At 42.5% G+C, this 19,747-nt stretch overlaps 1 protein-coding gene across 2 annotated transcripts in view; it reads left to right on the forward strand.

The window, feature by feature from the left end:
* Window positions 1-10,737: 10,737 nt before the first annotated feature.
* Window positions 10,738-19,747, forward strand: part of PLOD2 (procollagen-lysine,2-oxoglutarate 5-dioxygenase 2) — a 56,999-nt gene continuing 47,989 nt past the window's right edge. The window contains exon 1 of one of the 2 annotated variants that reach the window (XM_082319140.1): window positions 10,738-11,059. In XM_082319140.1, the coding sequence (XP_082175266.1) occupies window positions 10,951-11,059 (109 nt within the window). In that variant the 5' untranslated portion in view covers window positions 10,738-10,950. The remainder of the gene's footprint in view (window positions 11,060-19,747) is intronic. The other variant, XM_082319139.1, reaches the window with a different exon arrangement.

Consider the following 19,747-nt stretch of genomic DNA (forward strand, 5'->3'; position numbering starts at 1 on the left):
AAACAGCCAGCGTGGAAAAAGTGTGTGGATGGCCTACGTGCAGTTGAGTTCAAATGCACAGCGTTTGTTTATGGAAGCTTATATTCAGCTGCACCATCAGCTGTGTCAATTATAGTCCTAGAGCATAAGGGGAACAAAATGCTAGAATTATGTTTGAGAACTAGAGAATTATTTGTAATAATTCAACTGAACAAATGCATGTTGATATACAGCAAGCTGGGCTGCTCACAAACAGCATACAGAAAATATGAAGAGCAGGATTAAACGGTCTACTCTCACTATAACAACAAGAATCTTCATCCTCTCTGACACTGATTTGGAAAAAGACACACAAGGTACCAAGAAGAAAAAGAGGTTGCAACTGAGATTTTGCAGAAGCCTGGCTTTAGCGACGTATGAGTTTTCTTGAATTTCTGTGATTTTTTCTGCCTTTATCTTGTCTTTGTTTTCCTTCGGAAATTGCATCATAGCGCTCTCTCTGGCTTTGGTAGCTACTTCAAGCATGGTTCAATTTAAAGATTATGTTATGTTTTGGGAGTAAGTGATTTCGATTCTTTGGATGGGAAAGCTGGGGAGGTTATCACTATTATCTCTAAGGGGGTGAACCTTAAAACTGGGTAACATTAATAGCCTGTGGCAATACTAATACCTCACAACAGCTTTATATAGTGATTTGAGGAGTCCTGATGGCTCAGTAAATATTTAATAATAGTCTCAACATCATCATTCAGATCGCTAGTCCCCTGCTAGCCCGGGTGGTGCTCAGTAGGCTTTTGCAGACTGTCACTACAGTGCTGTGCACAATGTGTCTGACACTCCTCTGGAGTCAAACAATACCAAAATTACCAAACTGATAGCAATAATAAAATCAAATTAAAAATAATCTGCTGGGATTACTTAATATTCCTGTCTGAGGAAAGATGTTCACTAAACATCTTTTATCTTGAAAAACTTTCAAAGGTGTTTATGACATGGATGTGCTATTTAGGAAGGCAAGGTCGAAAAAAAAATTGCCTTGCCTTTGGATGAGAAACTAATAACGTCTGTAGTAGTTCCTAGTTTCTTGCACATGGTACAATTTCAAAATCACTTTCATGGACACTATTTTGAGAACTGGAAACCATGGCTTTTATGTTATCTGGCAGCTTGAAATCTTTCAGATGGCACTAACCTCCAGGGGCCTGATGCAACAACTCCTTCGATCTGCCTTCAGTTTAGGTACAAACACTCCAACTGGCTAGCATAAAAATTCACGCAAAGTGAGAGGATTAAGTAATCCAAAGTCTTGGGATCTGATTCTTGCATCTCATGAAGCAACAACTTCAAAAGGATCTTGAAAAAAAGATGAAGACCACATGACTGGAAACACTGGACTCATGGCTGAATGCGTTTACCAAAGGGCTGGAAAGGCGTGTTGATGTTTCTGAGCACTGTTCCAGGTTGGAGCAGATTGGCAGACTTAGAGATGGTTGAGTCATCTCCACGCAGAGCTGGCAGAACAGAAGATTATACACAAAAAAAGGGTACTGAGCTTAAGATAGTCACATGTCCCTGTCATCAAACACAGAGAATGAAGTATGTATGGACCTGCGGAGCTTTTATACTGAGACTAGGCTAATACAGTACTAATAAAGCTCTGGCTACATTGCATGAGCATATTTTGGTAGAAAAAGTGAAGCAGCATCTTGAAAATGAGGATACATGAAAGGGAAATAATATGAAAATGACTGGCGTAAAGGATGGTTTTTGTTTACAATTTGTATCAAATCTATCTGGTTAGAAACAACTTAGTAGCCTGACACAAATGTTTACATAGCCTTTCCAAGCAGAGTAACAAAAGTAGTATTCCTGATTTTTTTTTCCTGAATCAGGTGTACAAAACCCACTCTGGGAACCCAAATGCAAGAATAAGTAGTATCGATATTCCCCACTACATGTGGGGAGCATTACAGCTGAGCCACAGTGAGTTCTGCAGGCCTTATTTCAGCCGAATTCTGAATTCTAGCAGGCAGAATGTAAGCACAATGAGACAGCCACACTAATAAGACTTTCCTGTAAGTAAGGGTTTTGCAGAGGTGATAATTTGCTAGGTAGCTGCCTGCCAGAGTCAGATATAGAGGCTATAAGGTTTTCCTTATTTCTTTCTGGCTGCATCAAAGAACATTGTTAATGTGTAAATATCTCAAAGGCAAGAATACCCTTACATTGGTACAGAGATACAAGGAAAAGGGACTTGTGTCTACCCCATTTCTTTGCTATGACAACAGGATGGCTTTTACCTGGCCATTTACTAGGAGTGTCCTGGGGATGTGTGCTCTGTGCCTACCAAGTTTCCCTCCTCCTTTAGGTACCCTGGAATAGAGGCTGCCTGCACAGTTTATCTGAAGACGCTATGAAGTTGAGTATTGTGATTTCTATTCTTCTAAACCCTACAAAAATGATTTTGGCTACAGCCTTATATACTACACATATCCTCTTGATGGAGTGAAGAAAGACTGAGGAAGGGGGAAGAGTGGAAGAACACAGTGACCCAGGCTCGTCAGCATGTGATGCTCAGGCTATGTGCAATTTTGGCCACTTTCTTAATTCTGCTTGGGATTTTATGAACAGTCATTCACAGTGCTGGAGCACTGCTAGGCTACTTGTGACTCCTGCTATTTATTCATCACGATGTTCCTCCCCATTCTGGACGATGTTGCTGCCTTCTTCCGAAACATAAAGTAAGTTTGTTTAGTTTTCTTTAAATAGGAAGGAATTTCATTCCATCACATTCCCTAATGTAGAATCAATCTGTATGTTGCCTTGAACAGTACAGGCTTCGGATTATCTGGAAGTGAAGCAGCCAGATCACCTCTGAAACCAGTCTCCTAAAGCCCAGACTACAGGAGCAAGATGTACTGCCAATGTCAGGTTTCGCCAACCTTGACAAGTCATCAGAATTGTCTTAGCTAGAGACTTCATCTTCCCGAGCATCCAAACTAAAGAAGCACAAACTGCAGCCTCTGAGAAATTATTTCAAAGATTCAAAGTAGCCATCCTTCTGGCTTCTACTGAGTGATGTGCTAAAAAATAATTAAATTTCCAAATCTTTTGAAAAGAGCCCTCTTGAGGATCTGTTGGAAGTTCTCAATTTATTTCAGTCATTCCCTGAACAGCAGATAGGCGAGTTGTCTTGAATGCAGAGTGGATCACATTTATCTGAACTATGCTGCTATTCAAAGCTTGCTTCCTCTGTGCCCCTTCCCGTGTAAGCTGAGAACAGTCAAGCTCCCAGCCTTAAAAAAGGCATGCATGCTTTTGCTCACTGGCCTAAGAAGTACAGTCGAGAAGAAGCATCCAGACTGAATGCATTTCACTTTCACAGCACACAGCCTGAAACCTAAAACTTTTTCATTGCTTCAGTAACTCCTGGCCATTTTAGTGTTAAAGGTCTGAATCTGTTCCGCTCTCACAGGCTCCTACCAGTCACTGAGTTAAGTGATTAAGTACGGTAGTGTGGGTTAACAGTTGTGACCCCTGCTCCGCAGAGAAAGTTTTCTAGTAGCAATCTGAATGTAACCTCCCTTCATATCCCTTTTTACCAAACAAAACTATGTGCACATGCAATGCAAGATGGAGAAGAGGATGAGAAAAAAAAACCTCAAAGGCAGTGTTTAGCTCCTATATGTTTCTAAGCTTGAAAGCACTTTCTCCTACTGATTCAGTGGTGAGATTTTCTTGCTTTCTTGCTTGTGTCAGGGACACTGCTCACAACCTCAACTTCCCTGGTAACTGTATTTAACTGTTCATTTAAAGATAGTATTTTTACTTTCCACGCCTTATTTTTATTGGCTGCCACTTCTTTTCCCTGTAAAAGTTTTTCTTGTCAAGAGGCAAAATAGTTAGGTATTGCAAAGCCATATGATATTTTGACCAACCAGAGAGGCACTAAATTAAGTAAGATCTGTGGCTCTTAGCTTTTCCTCACCTTTCCTGTGGTCGCTCTTTCACACAATGCCTGCTGAAAAGTGGAAGCTGGAAGGCTCTGTGCAAGGGGACTTTAGCAGCAGCAAAATAATGGCCAGCCCATCTCCTTTCTTTCTCTCTCGAATCCAGTGCTCCAGAAATGCTGCCAGAACTTGTTCTGGGGCCATCTGGGATTCCTCATTTAGATCATACAGGAAGTAGGAAATAAGACTAATTTAATGGCCATTTTGTTATAAATCAAACGAAATTACTAAAAAGACCTACCTGTCAAAATTAGGTTTTGTCAGACAGCAGTTTCTATTTACCTTATACAAGTCAGCTGGAGAGAATGAGATCATTGTGGACAGGCAGAACAGTCATAAAACTCCCAGAGCAAGGGCAGGAAAAGAAACTTCGACCAAAACCATTCCAGTAACAGAGAATATGAAATCTGATGTCTTCCCGTAGGGGAATACTTGTGGGACATGCTGCTCTGCTCCAGCGGTTTTCCCAAATTGCCACTCTAGGAGTCTTCACTAGGCTTCTGAAATCACAAAAAAAAGTAGGCTTTAGGGTAACTATTGTAAAAGACATACTGACCTCCCCTCCTCTATTGGTCGTACACATATGACATGCTTCAGTCTGTTTAATACCACGGGCTTACTGCAGGGGAACATTTTTTACATTAGGATGGTTAGTTGACACAGACAGAAACACTCACATAGGCTCCCAGCTTCAGACAATTTCATAAACACATTTTTCCTATTTCCACTAGTTCCTATTAATCCCAAAGTAAATGTTTAAAATTATTTTTCTTTCAGCCAGTTTTCTTGAATATCAGTTCCTTTTCCGTTATATTCTTTTCTGCATCCCTTAACTATAACAAAAGCAAGACTTTAAATTAGTCATGATTAATTGTCCATTTCAACACCTCTCATTTGAGGCTCTGGGAAGCATTTTATAGTTTATTGGGTGATGGTACTGAAATCTTTACAAGATCAACCCTGATCAGCAGGGTTTACAAGATACACTCTGCAGGATTTAATTCTCAGTTTCTTGTGCCTATATAAATCACATAAAAATGAATGCAATGAAAGCAAAAAACCGGGATCAGACCTTTGTGTCCACCAGAAGCAGTGACGGAAGTCTAAAGCATATGGTTTAAGGCCAGGTCAGCAGGATTTATTCTCTTACGATGCTTACTGACTTCTGTAGTGCAGGATAGGACCTTGAGGCTGGACCAATCGTGTCATAAATGCCAAAGGATGGACCACAGATAAAAACTTAGCACGGCTTTTCATGGGCGCTCGCGTCTTGCTGCTCAGTCTCAGTAAAGGAATGCAGCTCGCCTTGTAATTTCAAAGCCACTCATTCAATCTTTTGAGTAATTATGGGATGACAGCTGATTATACCCTGGAAATGCTTGCTAACACTATTAATCTTTTGCTCGTATGGGCTGTTTATAGCCATAATTATAAATGAGTGAATGAAGCAAAGTAATTTCTGATTGGGTCGCTTGGGAAAGAAACTATGACTATAGCCCAAAGGATTCGCTCAGCGCTCAATAGTGAAAGGTGCTGAGCATCCGCTGAAATCAGTGGGGTCTCAGCACCCCTGAGGAGTGCTCAGCATGTCTCGGCAACAGGCCGGATCGCATCCATAATAACAAGACTGGGGCGGCAACTCAAATAAATGTTCTTATTGAAGTTGAGGATAAATTAAAGGGAGGCAACGAAAGAGAAACTATTTTCAGACAGTGAGAGTAGAATTTCAGTAACATTTAGCCTGATTTCTTGGAAATAAAATGTCTATGGAAGATTTCTTATTAGGGTTGAAGTACTGAAGAGGCCCTTATTAAAGGCTTGCATACACATACTAAGGAAGGCAATGTGATCCACATTTTAATGCCATATTATTGCCAGATGGGCCTTTACATTCATATTGATGTATTTTTGCAAAAAAAAATTTTTAATTCTAGTTTACTTCTAGTGTTTCATTGGCTTGAGGTCAAATTAAAACAGCCATGAGCATCTAAACAAAATATATCTGAAGAACATTTTTTCCTATGACTGAAAAGGGATTTTTAAGCTTTCTATTACTTTGGAATGTTAATTTCTATTAGTATTATTCTATAATAACAAACTTCTATTTTCAGCTACCCCGGGCTCATGTAAAATACTGAATGTGTTGGAATTCATAATTCAAACCCAGTATTTTCTTTTTAGGAATTACACAAGGTAAATCATTTAACTGGAAGAAATAAGTATAACTTACTAACTCACAGGTGTTTTACTAATCTAATCTCAAAGCTAAACTCAGGGCTATTACTTTGATAATAAATTAGATCAGTGATATAACCACACGAAGCCAAAAACTTCTGTTTAATTCTGTAGTTTGTATGCACTTGACCAAGGCAGTGAAATCACAGGGCTATGGAATTACTTCTGTAACACAAAGAGAGGACAAATTTTATGAAACTAGAAAGATATTTGAGGGGACAAGCGGGGATAAGCTAGGATAGATTAAGAGAGGAATTAATTTGTTCTTCATAACAAATGACTAATGATTGCTGATATAGAAAACACATGGGGAATGACTGACTTTTACCCAGACAAAATAGACTTTTGACTGTTATATGTCAGATTCATTACCTGTTAGAAAACGCTTTATGATCTTTACTGAGGTAAGGGACTTAGGATCCTTGCATGATGATTTTTTTTTTTAATTCTTGGAATACTGCTGCTGGTGAATTGTTGACAATTCTTTCTGTCCCATGGCTTTCCACAGACCAATCTTGTTAATTTTCTTTTCTTTTGGTTTTATTACTGTATAATGAACAATTTCAGTGTTGCAAGATTAGGGAAGGAAGTTCATGTGACCAACACTGCTCCATTTTAGTATCTGTGGAAAAGTTGTTCTGGTAGGGCTCCAGAATAAAAGAAGAGATTTTGAGGCCTAGATTCAAGGTGAGGTGAGTTCAAGGACAGGCAAAGCACAGCAGGAGCACAGACTGTTCTTCTTAAAGACAGTGAAATGAAGAGTAGTTAGTGGATATGAAAAAGGTCTCTTATAAGCGGCTTCTGTAGTTTAGAAGGCAGATTCCTACAACATAACCGAGCTCCGTCTGGCTGCAGTGACGGGCTGGCGATGCAATGAACTACGTCTGTTTCCATTCCACGTGGCACCAGCTATATGCATTTTGAAATATAAAATTGTTAGTGGTTTGGGGAAGATGGAAGTTGCCAACACCATGATGATTTCTTACAGACAATTAGGAAAGAGATGGGGAAAAGGAGGTAGGGATAGGCAGATACAGACAGGGAGTTACTCAGACTGCAAAAGAACTATCTAGAGAACTGAGGAAAAGGCAGTGAAGGAATAGCGATTACTAACAATTCAGGAAGCTGCGGTGTCCTCCAGAGGTCCTGTAGAATTTTGCCCAAATATCTGCCAGCTGAATTCTAGATATTATTGCTGATCTGTTGAAAATGTACTGGGTCTGAAAAAAAACTCCTTGGGCTCCCATGTTCAGAGCCCCACAACTGACAGTAATGAACTCGCTCCCCTCCTCCATGCCTACTTAACCAAACTGAGTCATTTCCCATGAAGAAATTGCCTTGTTGCAGAGGAAAAGGAAGGTTTTATTCTTTACGAAAAAGGCTTGATAAAGTCAAAAGTCAAAGGAGCAAATAGTGACAACAGCAAGAATGTCAGACTGTTTCTTGGGACATTTGTAGGAATTGTTTCTGGAGTTAAACTCTGTAACATAACGTGCATACATGCACGTTATATTACACACTGGCCGTGTTGTTCTTTAAAATGATTTTGATTTGAGGTTAAGTTCCTACTTAGCAGTTCAGAGATTGAAGTGTTGAGTACTCTGTAACAGTAATACAGTACTGAAGCAGCTTGCAGCAGCACCAGGAGAGCTGAAGGCCCTGCCAACAACCAGCTGCCAGTTCAGGCCTTGAAGTTGGTATTTCTGGACAAAAGTAGCATTTCTAACCCAAGTGTCTGTGGAGGCAGGGCGAGACAGAGCCTTTGGGCACTGCACAGTTGGCGGAGCTCAGTTCTGAAGTTTCACAAGCATTTTCCGTTCCATCAGCCAGTGTCCGAGTGAAGCCTCTGGGGATAGGAGATGTTTTGGCCACATCTGTCACTTTGAAAGCGGTGTTTTGGGTAGCTTTCAGCTCTGTTTTCTCTCTGAGAGCAAACCTTGCATTTTCTAAGAACAGTAGAAAATGAAATTAGCTTTCAAGAGACCAAGGAAAATGACGAGAAAATGTAGAAGTTTCTAGTCAGAGTCTGAGCTTGCGCTTACAGGTATGAGCTGTGTTTATATCAGAGTTCTCTCAACCCATTTTCCTCATACATTAGAAATCTGTCTTTGCCAGCTATTTCCTTTTCTTTCATTATTGCATATTTAGAGCCTTCTTTCACTAATTCTTTTCATTCTTCCCTGCTACGGTTTACATTTACTTTTTGTAACAAAATGCCATTTAGGATTTCTCTCGGATGCTCCCTCCCCTTTACACCTGTTGGTTTCCACCTAACAGTGCTGTTTTGGGGCCTGTGTATTAGTCTCTGGTGAAGCTAGCTGCTGCTTATGACAGAGGTGAGGTGCCAGGCTGTGTTTTCTCAGAGCACTGTGTATGTACGTGACACTCAGCTGCTGATTTTACTCTCAAGTCTCAGGGCTGAAGCTTCATCTGCTTCCCATCCTGTCCGTGGGAGCTGTGACATCATCTCCGCGGTATTCTGAAATGACGCCCAACAGTCCTGTCTTTCTCTTCTCAGACTTTATTGCAGTAATCTGTCATTTCTTTCATGGTTGTTGGTATTAAGTGTTTTCTACATGTCTCTTGTGATTTAATTCCTTCTCGATGAGTTCTTTTTTTTTTCAGCTTTGTAGTTACACTTTCTTTGTATCTCCAAGTACAAGCGTTACTGTTAAGCTGTTCTGGATCTGAGGTGAGGTTTGATCTGTTGAGGACCTCTTTTGAAATGCTTGTTTACCTGTTTTCTACATTAAAACTATAGCTGTAATATAGTAACTATTTTTTCCATCTTCATTTTTCATAGGTCCAATTTCTTATTTGAAATCTTGAACTTGTCTTTAAAAAGAATGAAGACAGAAGTACTTGCAATATCATCCCAGTGATGGCAGTGCTTGCTTTCAGCTAACGCAATCTATGTACCTACATAAGTTGATCAGCAGCAGTAGTGCTGGTTCTTGGAAGAATGAGCAGAGACCGTTCATGGATGTGTGCATAAATGTGGTCATACTGTCTGCATTCAAAAGATATTTGTTCTCTGGTGAATCTCTGCGTGCCTGACAGAGGTGGCAAGAGAAAGTAGGTCATGAGTAATTGCCCAAGAACTGGAGGGTCTTTTCTGTTTCTCCTACAGTTGGCAACTGCAGCTTCATCATTGCATGAATGCATTTTCAGTATTTCTCAATTGCTGTTTTCCTGGGCCTTCTCTCTTCTAGGAACTCCTTGGGACTGAGGACCCAGTCTTTTTCTTTGGTTTGCTCTACCTCCCTCCCTGCTCTGTGTGCTGCCTGGTCCAGAACGAATGACCTCTCCCAATTAACCATAAAAGCATCTGGGCACGTAATGCAGGCTCTGATTTCTGCTCTGGGTTCCAAACAAAAGCATGCAGTTCTTACGGTTGCAGTAGCCAAGGTCAAGTTTTCCCGTCTTTCCCCCTTTTTTCTTTCCAATGTGGCTCCAAAAAAGCACATCTGTTAGGCCCATAGAAACATTTAGGATAAAAAATGAGGTGTCTATTTGACGATTATATAGGTGGATCTCAAATACATGAATCCTGCTTTCAGCACTAATTTTTGTTTTGGATTATGCCTTTGGTCCTTAAATAATATTTCCAAGGTGTAAATCCACACTGATTCCCATAGGCTGCCATCTGCTTTTGTAATTTTACATGACTTTTAAACATTTAAGCTATTGTTTACAGTATTTTTTCAAATATACTTTGTATCACAACAGGAAAAAGCGCGGAAGTGGGCCAGTACATCTCCTTCATCATCACTGTGCTTGCCTTCAGTAACTTGGTGATCTGTTGGGTGTTTCTTTAATGATAAAAGTGTAATGGTTTTATGTGTTAAGATTAGGCAAACGAACTGTGTTCCATTATGGAAATCTAAATGATAAAATGATGGAGTGTTTGACAGGTATGCTGTTCACAAGCTGATCGGATGCGCAGTGTGGTCCCGATGCCAACAGTGCCATGCCCGTAGGCGAAAGGGTTATATTAGTTTTTGTTGGCTCGTGGAGTAATGGCTTCAGTTGCTCACAATCTCCCGAGCAACATTAAATTTTCAGGAATACGTTTATTCGGACGGTAATGGCGGCCAAAGAAACCACTAACAAAATGTTTTGAGAGGGAGGTGAGTACAATTCCCCGTGCGACCAGCACCGTCGAGACCGTTTCCAGGAGTGGGCCGCTGCCGCCCACTCGGCCCCGCAGCCGGGCAGGTACCGAGAGCGGAGGCACGGCGCTGGGCCGAGCCAGACTCGGCCCGGGGCAGCTGCTGGGTCCGCACTCCCGGGCGCGCCGCCCGCCCCGCCCCGCCCCGGCCCGGCCCGCTCCATCCCCGCGGCGGCGGGCGGGCGGGCGCAGCGCCGCGCACCTACGGCGGCGGCCCGGGCGGCGGAGGCCGAGGCAGGGCTTGGCCGCCCGCCCCTCCCCCGGCGGCGGCGGCAGCAGCAGCGGCGGCAGCAGCAGCGTGCGCCCGGGCGCGGCGGCCACAAGCGGCTCCTGTTGCGCCGCCGGGCGCTCTCGCTGCCCGGGTCCTCCCACCGCCGTATAAAGCCTGGGGCGGGCGGCTCCCCTTCGCTCCTGCCCGCTGCGGAGGAGAAGCGGCACCCCCGGCGCGGCGGCTCCCCGGGCGGCGGGTTTTCCCCTCGTTTTCTACCTCCGCCCCGCTCTCGGGGGCTGGCGGCGCGGGGAGCGGCGGCAGGCCGGCGGGTGCGGAGGGGGAAGATGGCGTGGAGCGGAGCCCGGCCGCCGCGCCTCCTCCTGCCGCTGCTGCTGGCCCTGGCGCTGCCGGCGGCGGCGGAGCGGCGACCCGGGCCCGGCACTGGCCCCGCAGGTGAGGCGCGGTGCGGTGCGGGGGTTGGGTGTGCGATGGCGGAGCCCGCGGCGCGGTCCCCCGCGGTCCCGCCGGCTGCGGGAGGTGCGGGTGAGCGCGGTGAGGGTGGCCGCGGCGGGGATGCGCTGCCGGCCGGGCGGCACCGGCGCCTTTGTGCCTCCTGGCTCGGTAACATCCGCCAGGAAGGGAACACCCTCCCGTCTCCTGTGCGGAGGCTGGGAGCCGCCGCTTTCCCGATTTATTTATTTCCCCCCCATCCCCCTCCTCCGCCCCGCACTTTAAAATGCCGCTCTGGGCGCCGGAGCGGGCTGTGCGGTGCGGGAGGGGGCTGCGGCGCCGGCTGGGGCAGGGCTCCCCAGGTTGCTCTCGAGAGGAACCGCTTGGCTGAAAGTGCTTTAACCCACCGGAATGAGTCCTACAGAAATAGGTGCATAACCTCCCTTGAAAAAGAAAACGATTCCTTAATGGGAAGTGAACCTTCCTGACTTTCTCCTCCCCCCCCCTTCCCTTTCCCTCAGACAAGGTGTTGATGAACATGTTTTTCCAAGGCTGGGAAAAGCATAGAAGCATAGCGTCATTCTCTTCTCTGAACTGTAGCAACTGCTGCTGAAGTTTCCTATTTCATGCAAAAGTCATCTGGAGACTTAAGTGCCCCTTCCCGTCCCTCAGAGGCTTGCTTGCTTTTTGCTCGTTGTGTTTTGTAGTCACTTTAGCTTCAAGGAGCTAGAAGATAGAAAGAAATTTTATCTTCAGCATGTAAAATAAAAGAATGTATACAGGAAATTCCCTCAGAGATAGGTGTCCAAGCACATGTATGTCCAGCTGTATGCCAAAACATATATCTTGCTTTGATACTGTTTTAGAATCTGTACTTCTGATTTCTATTCTAGGCATACAAAGGTATTTCATCCCACTAGATTATTACCACATGAAATCCAAAATAGTTTCATTTCTTGGCTTGTTTACTCAAGAGTGTAATCAAGTTATTTTTAATATCTGGCTTAATTTTCTTGTGGTGTACAGAAGGAAGCTCCTTTTTTTGAGAAGCAAGTTTTGTCAGCAAGCTGTAATTTTGATAGGAAAACTGCTGACTTGGTTGATAACTAGTTTAAAAAAAAAAAAAAAAAAAGGTGTTGCTGAATACCAAACTACTCAATGAGCTTCTCATTTCCACTTTTCCTAATGCTTTGCGCTTTTAGTCATTCAGAGGATTTCTCTGAAGGTTGTGGTGTGCGCTGTAGGTCGCAGCCCGTCAGGGGCGTGTGAGCATTACCGTTCAGCCTTCACTGTCCCTCCGAGGTGCAGCCCACGGGGGCCCGCTTTGAGTACAACGTGGAGCTCCTGTGTCTGTAGTCAGGGCAGTGAGATCGTAAGTTAAGCTCCTTTGCAATCAGTTACTGCAATCGCAGTTGTATTTTCTCAAAAATATCTATTCAAATAATGCTTTTTTTAACTATATACTTGAGTTGTGGGATCTCGAGCTGATATAGCTAATAGCTGGCATGGTAAGGATTTTTCTTGAATCCTGCTGGTGTTCAAACGTGTGAAAAGCAAAGACTGCGTAGTCCAGACAGCACTGTATGATTCAGCAAACCAAAAATAGACTGCTACTTCTATATAAATAATAAAAATGATGCTACGCAAATTACAGTGCTAGAAAGCACTGATACATTTATATATAGATGCTCACTCAGGAAAATCTTAATTCTTTTTAATTTAAACATTAGTAGCCCGAATTGTAGCAGGCTCTGCTGAGTTGAAACCACTCCTTGAGTAGTTTCGTGACCCCAGACACTGCCTGCTGTGTTACTTGTTTTTATTCCCGTTTTAACCCTTAAATGTTTTCCCTGAGTCTGTGCTGTATTACTTGAAGAGGGGCAGACCCTGGTGTGCCTCCAGTTCTTGATACTTTGTACAACTTGGTGTAAAGCAGCATGCAAAGACACCTTCTCAGATTTTAAAGCGGTCCATTAGTATTGCTTGCTTCAGAAATCAGCTGTAACAAGACTATCTAAAACTGGCCGCTGAGCTGCATCTCTGTTTCTTCATAAGACTTTAGTGCTTTACTCGGAAAGACTTGGAAAAGTTATAGCAAAGAACTGCCTGTTGCACAGCAGTGGTTACTTGAGCAATGAGCAGTCAGCGCGGCCCTGTGGCAAACCATGTTTGCAGAAATCCCTCCTGTGCTCCTTTGCCTCAGCTTTGTGTTTCAGGCAATCCCAGAGAAGAGCACTGTTGAGCTCTGAAACACTGACTCCTGTATAGTGAAGATACAAAAGTTTCTGTGTTAAAACAACAGTGTTAAAATATTTCTGTTGCACCGTACTTGCTGCATGTGTGTTGCTTGTCATGTAATGCAGCCCGGGATGCGTGGAGAGCGAGTGGAAAAGACATTTGTCATTGTACTAGAAGCAGACACTGCTGTTGGCAACAGACGTAAATGATGTTACCATCTAAAATGTTTTATTCATCAGCTGTTGAGTCTGTTCCCCAGAGCGGCTGTGGGGACTTGGCTGGCTGGAGCACGGCTGCACTGAGGTGTTGGGGCCGCACGTTGTAACGTTGGCAAACGGGCAGGTTTTGAGGTGGGCCCCATGGTTCATTGCTGTCCCTGTGTGCTCCCAAAATGTGAGGGGTGGGAGGGGGTTTGTCCCGGAGAGGGCCCTGGCAGCGTGGGTGGCTTTCCAGCCCGGCAGGCTGTGGGAGCGCTCTGAGCCAGCAGGCTTTCCTCCACCCTGCGTCCGTCAAGTGCTGGTCACAAATGCTTCAAGCAGTCATTGCTGACTGGTCTAGCTGTGCAAGGACTCACTTGGAGATCGAGTGCGTACTATTGCCATTTCTGTTGACCTTTTTGGGCTCAGCCAAAGTGGTCGCTGTGAGTGACAGGGAGCAATCGATAGGCCTTTCCCTCTGAGGCACCTGTGGTGCACAAACAAGGAAATTTGGTCGTTCAGCCATCTTGACAGACTTACTAGAAGTACTCAAAGAGTCGGCCTGCGTGGTGGAGGAGAGGTCTTAAGTACAGCACGCTACGCCTGCCTCTGCCTCTGTCCAGTTTTCTGTTTCTTCTTTCTGTACTGATGCTACTTTTGTCCCATCTTGTCACCACAGTGTCTAAAACTGCTACGTAAACCTGTGTTGGGGAAAAACCACTACTAGGTCTCTTGGGAGTTTTGTGCCCTTTTTGTGAGGACTGTACGAAAAAGCTGCCACCTGTCTCTTACAGCTGAAGGGTAAAGGCACAGGGTGAGGTACCCGGGACCTGACCCAGCAGGAGACAGCGTTTGGGTTACCCCTGCCCCAGCGCCACCATCATCCCGACACCCCGGGGATTACTTAGGAACGTGTGTAGCGTCAGCGTGCACCACTGCAGATGGGTAATGATCACTCGCATAGAGGTTCACCTTCAGGCTCCAGCTTTGAAATAAAAGATGAATAACAAATGAAACTGTGTGTAGTGGGGGGGGTGTGTGTTTGGAAATCAGTTAAAAGTAAGTGAATATAGCTGTGGAGGTGCAAAGCGGCAAATTTGTTCTTCTGTGACTTATTTTTCCCTTGAAAATACTCATCCTTGAAGACAGCCAAAGTCTGAGTTCTTCGTGGCACCTGGTTTAGAGGCTGCACAACGCCACTCTCTGTTGCAAAATTAAAAAAAAAAAAAATATATTTTTGAGGTTTTTTGGTCAGGCTTTTCTTTCTTTCCTTAGGTGGAGGGAATAATTAGGCTGTGGAAGTAGACCACAGTGGTAGACGTGACATTGCTTCTCTCTGTGATATGCAGTGGGGTTGGATAGGATCACTGCAGCTTTGACCGTAAAATGCATTTCTAATTAAAACAGGAAAAAATAAAACAGTTGTGACATTTATCAGCAATATTTGATGCTGTAAATTGTAGTGTAAAGGTACAGTGGAATGACCACCGTGGTTATCTGAGCTAGGGGGGTTGTGTGAAATGTGTTCCTGGTGAGGATCTAAACTAACAGATTATTTCTCAAAGTTTCCTTTACGTTGGTGGCATATTCTGGAGAGTCATGATTTATGTCCGAATTCTTGGCTTTTGCCCTCACTGCTGCTTATTTAAGCAAAAGTGACTCAGTCTCTTCATGGGGAAGTGTTTAGTTTGTCTGTTGAATTAATACTATTACATTGTGTAATCAAAAGCAGTATCTTTCCATTTGTGTAGAGCTGCTAGTCTGAAATATAAATTACCTGACATGCTGCTCAAGTCAATTCCCTTTTCATGAAGAGTAAGTATGGTCGCAGTAAGGGCGTTTTTGTTTTCATTTATAATGTCAGGTTTTTTATAGGTTTTCAGGGCCAGTTGCAAGGTGAACAAGTTTGAAAGGGAAGAATATTTTTGTTCCTTCTTAATTTAAATGTAGAGCATGGTTCCCTCCAGCACAAAGTACAACCTGACCAAACAGATCAGTAGCAGGAATGTGTCTGTGTGTGGGAATGTTGTAGCTCTAAAGAATAAATGACACTTAATCATCAAGGAATATGTGCTTGCAAGCACAGCCTGACACCACAAGTGGCTTTAGGTGGTTTAATAGAACTGCTTCTGGAGTATTTCCTTAAGGTGAATTTTCGAAATATGGATTATACTGGTCACAAGGAGACTAAATATGTAAAGTCACTGTTTCATCCCAGATATCTTTTTTTTTTTCTTTTTTTTCCAGGAGCTAGAATTCCTTTTACAATTTGTAGTAGTAGGAAAAACAAACAAATGAAAAACAAACAATTGACAAGTCCACTAAAGAAACAGAGTAAATCTTTTATGTGATGATCAGAGTAATCTGGCTTCTTTGTGTTCTCAGTGTGTGTGCATGCCTTTGTGCGTTTTTTATATAATATTTTAATGGTATTGGTTCCAGCTGAGCACTGAGACTGCAGAAACTTAGGTACCTACTAATTGTTGAACTATTTAGATTATTGACAAATTATACAGTTGACATATTTGATCATTTCATTCTGTTTCTGCTTGAAACAAAATTAAAGATACTGTGGATTACTGTATAATTTCTTTTAAAGCACATGAATATTTTTGTAATGGAGTACAAAGTAATTACAGACCAATTTCCTTAATTGTTTAAGGCTAAACAGTAGAAATCTGCCTTGGCTCAAAACATTACATTCAAATTTATAGGACAATTCTGAAGAAACACCCTTTATTTTAGTGGTTGGTTCACCAGCTCTTATGGTCTGCCCTTTGAAAGTATGCCAAGGTTCCTTCTTGGACAAGTTGCAAATTTATTGATCCACTGTGGATTTTCTTAGAAAATAGACATGGGGGAAAAAAAAGGTGGGGTGTAGGGGGGTGGGTAGTCCTTTTTGATGGTAGTACTGATTCTTGCAGTGTAACTGCAAGTATGTTTTTAAGGCTGACATCTGCAGTATTTGTAATTAATGCAAACAAACTGTGAGGAAAAAAAGACAGTAAAATGTTAAACAAAAGTAGGTTTGGCATTTAAGTGCCATTCCCCTGAGAATTAATTCTGTACCTGTGGGTTTAAGTGTTAATGTACTGAATGAGCCCTTTAGGGGTTCTCACTGAAATCAGCTGTGCAGAAAATAATCAGTATCTGATAGAATTGCTTTTGTAATTTTCTTTTTTACTTTTTTTGCAAAAAAATAAAAATGGATTGTTTACCTTTGGTTTTTGTAGTTCACATCAAACTTTAATATAGCAAAGTGTTTCCTTAGGCTAGCCTCATAAGCAGTTTACAAATTCTGTTTTACATCACTGTAAAACAATTGTACACATATTTGTGTGAGATCAGAACCAGGTCCGTAAACTTAATAACTGAAGTTGCTGGCCCAGGTGTTTGATGTTAAAAGCATCTTGAAATATACATCATACATGACATGTGATGATGTCTTGTGTCAGAAGTGGGACAGAAATTTTGATGCTATTTCACGATTTGAAGGACTGAGTTGTTTGAGGCAAGGTACTACCTGTATCTCACAAGTGTGGAGTTTAAGTTGCTTGTTCACACAGAAAAGGGATCTTTGAAAAGTATGTTTATTTTCTCCTTCCAGGGTTGCATGGCCTGTGTTTCTGTTTGGAGAATTTTACATGTCCAGTATCTGGACATAGGGCCAGATGTGAAGCTGTAGGGCAGCTTTTTCAAAAGAACTGACTAATTGGGGTGGTAGCGTCTGCTGACAACAGGAACCACGGTGCAGGCATGAAGAGCAGTTATGCATCTTCAGGACAGCTCCGGTTCCACCTCCAATTTCTCCTGATTTAAGCAAAGACTAGTCTAAGGAGAAACCGTTATTGCAAATCTTACCTGCTGAGTTTCATTGATGGATAGATTAGCTGTCAGAAAACAGACTTTAACAATGCCTGGTGCTGTGTGTGACTGCTTCTGTTTGAACAGCTGGATTTGCTAAACAACAGCTTGAGAAGAAGCATGCTCTTCTCTAGATACATGTTTTATGAGAGAGACAGAGAGGGCAAGGCTACTAAAAGGCAGAAGCTGAGTAAACTTTCTCACTTAGACAGCTGATGTTAATTGTGTCCTCCTCTCAGCTGCACAGTCCTGATGACAGTTTATAGCAGGGCCATCCAATCGGCATGTTCAAGCAAGACCCAGCCTGTGCCATGACTCTATCCACTCCCACTCTCAAGAAGATTTTTGTGGTTTGATTGCTATCTGGGCACTAATAAACAGCTGTAACCTGATCTGTTCTCTGCTTGTCAGGAAGCTAGGCAGTTCTTGTTGGAGGAGTTGCTTCATGCATGGCAATGATGTCATTTACAAACAGTTGATTTTAATTTTTTTCTTAGCTGGGAACTAAGGAAAGTGTCTTATCTTTGCTTTTCTACAGAATAACTGATTCACTGAACAGGGTCTCATCCAAGTCCACTGCAGCTGATGGAAAAAGCTCTTGACTACTGCTGCTTGTATCTGGTTTTGTTCAGCTATCAAAACAGGGAAATCTTGCATTAGAATGAGCGTGGGCCTGAGCACCGGCCAGTGCTGCACCCGGGACTGACACGGGTGATTGATGAGTGCACATACAGGTCTTAATGAGCTCTTGTTGACTGTATATTCAATACTACTAAGTTAAAAGAAAGTAAATTAAGAGCTGAGACAGAATCAGCTTTCAAATGTTTTCTGAAATCAGTTATGTATTAATATTGGGAGTAACTGCTAATCTTTGTCTGAACGTATGTACGTATATATGCATATACAGAAAAAGAGTTACAGAGATATAGCCTGTGGGTGGTGGGTTTTTATTTATTTTTTTTAGAACTGGCTCTATCTAACAGTTGATCATTTCCATGTAAACATTTTAGATGCTGTATCTATGTGACATCAGAAATGATGTGATAAAAGACAGGCAGTAAGCAGCAGCTCAGCAGGCTTGCCATTTGAGTCGGTACGCATGGAAGAGGAAAATGCCTGTTCACATCCCTGTGGGCTCTGAATTAAAGCACGACAGAATTTCTTTGCATGAGAAATCTTCAGTATTTTCATAACTTTAGATTTTGAAATGCACAGTTGGTACAGCACTGTTCACCTCTTCGTAAATGGACTTAGATTGCAGATCACGTTTAACAATAATGGGACTCTTGAATGATGAGTCTCTTTCTAAGTCTTGGAAAACTTCAGTTTGGATTCAGTTAGTAGAAAAGAAAAGAAAAAAAAGAAAATTTTAGTGTCCTGTCCGGGGGCTGTGTCGTAGCAAGTGCTAATCTAGCATAAATTCTATATTATGAGAAAATTCAGAGCAGCTCTTGCTTAATATATGCATGCATTTCTGCTAACCCAGCTTCTTTGTTCCTTTAAAACACTTGAGAAGAGGGAGAACCCTGTAACAGGCAACATCTACTGTGGCTGAGGAAGTTGCAACAGTACCAGTTGTTCAAAAGTAACTGAAACTGGGAAATTATACATTCGGTATTTCTTTCCATAGCTTCCGAAAACTTCCTGCCTTTACTAGTTTTGTTCCCTTGCTCGGGACAGTGTTGTGAGTTTTGATACCAATAGCTATTGCTCTGTAACTTCAGCAAGGTCTACAAATAACCTGGAGAAGCACTGGAAGGATTATGCATGGACAGCCCATGCATTGAGTGATCCCCGGTAACCATAAATGCCAGTTGTGGTCATAAACTGTTTGCAGCAGTTTAAAGGCAGCAGTATTTTTTTTTTCTCAGGTTGAACCATTTTGAGAATCAGGTTGTAGCAGAGGTGATACCTGTGTACCTACATTAGTTCTGCAATAACTATTCTTATACCATCAAAAGACAGACTTCTATTTACTTTGCTTTAATATGTCTGGTTTAAAGTGGAGAAGGTACAAGTCTGCTTATAACTAGCCAAGAAGTCTTGTACTTTTTTGGAAATTACATAAATAATGTTTGTGCTGCTTTTTGTATTTTGCAGTAAGACATATATGTATTGAAGTGCGGTGATTAAGATATAGAGGAAAACAGACCAAACTTTCAGAAGAAGTCTGTACAGAAATCTGGCCTTTAAGACTTATTTGACGCATTGGTTCTTAGAAATCCCTCTCTCTCCCATGAGAATGTGTACTGGTGTCGGAAATCAGTAGGTACTATGATTGGCAACCCATGACTGTTCTTAACTTGCTATCTGTTAATTCTAATTTCATCTCTTAATTTAAATCTTATCACTTTCCAATCTTCCATGAGTTTTTTTCAAGCATATTTTCTCT

Source organism: Platalea leucorodia, assembly GCF_965183815.1.
Source record: "Platalea leucorodia genome assembly, chromosome: 8".
Classification (NCBI taxonomy): Eukaryota; Metazoa; Chordata; class Aves; order Pelecaniformes; family Threskiornithidae; genus Platalea; species Platalea leucorodia.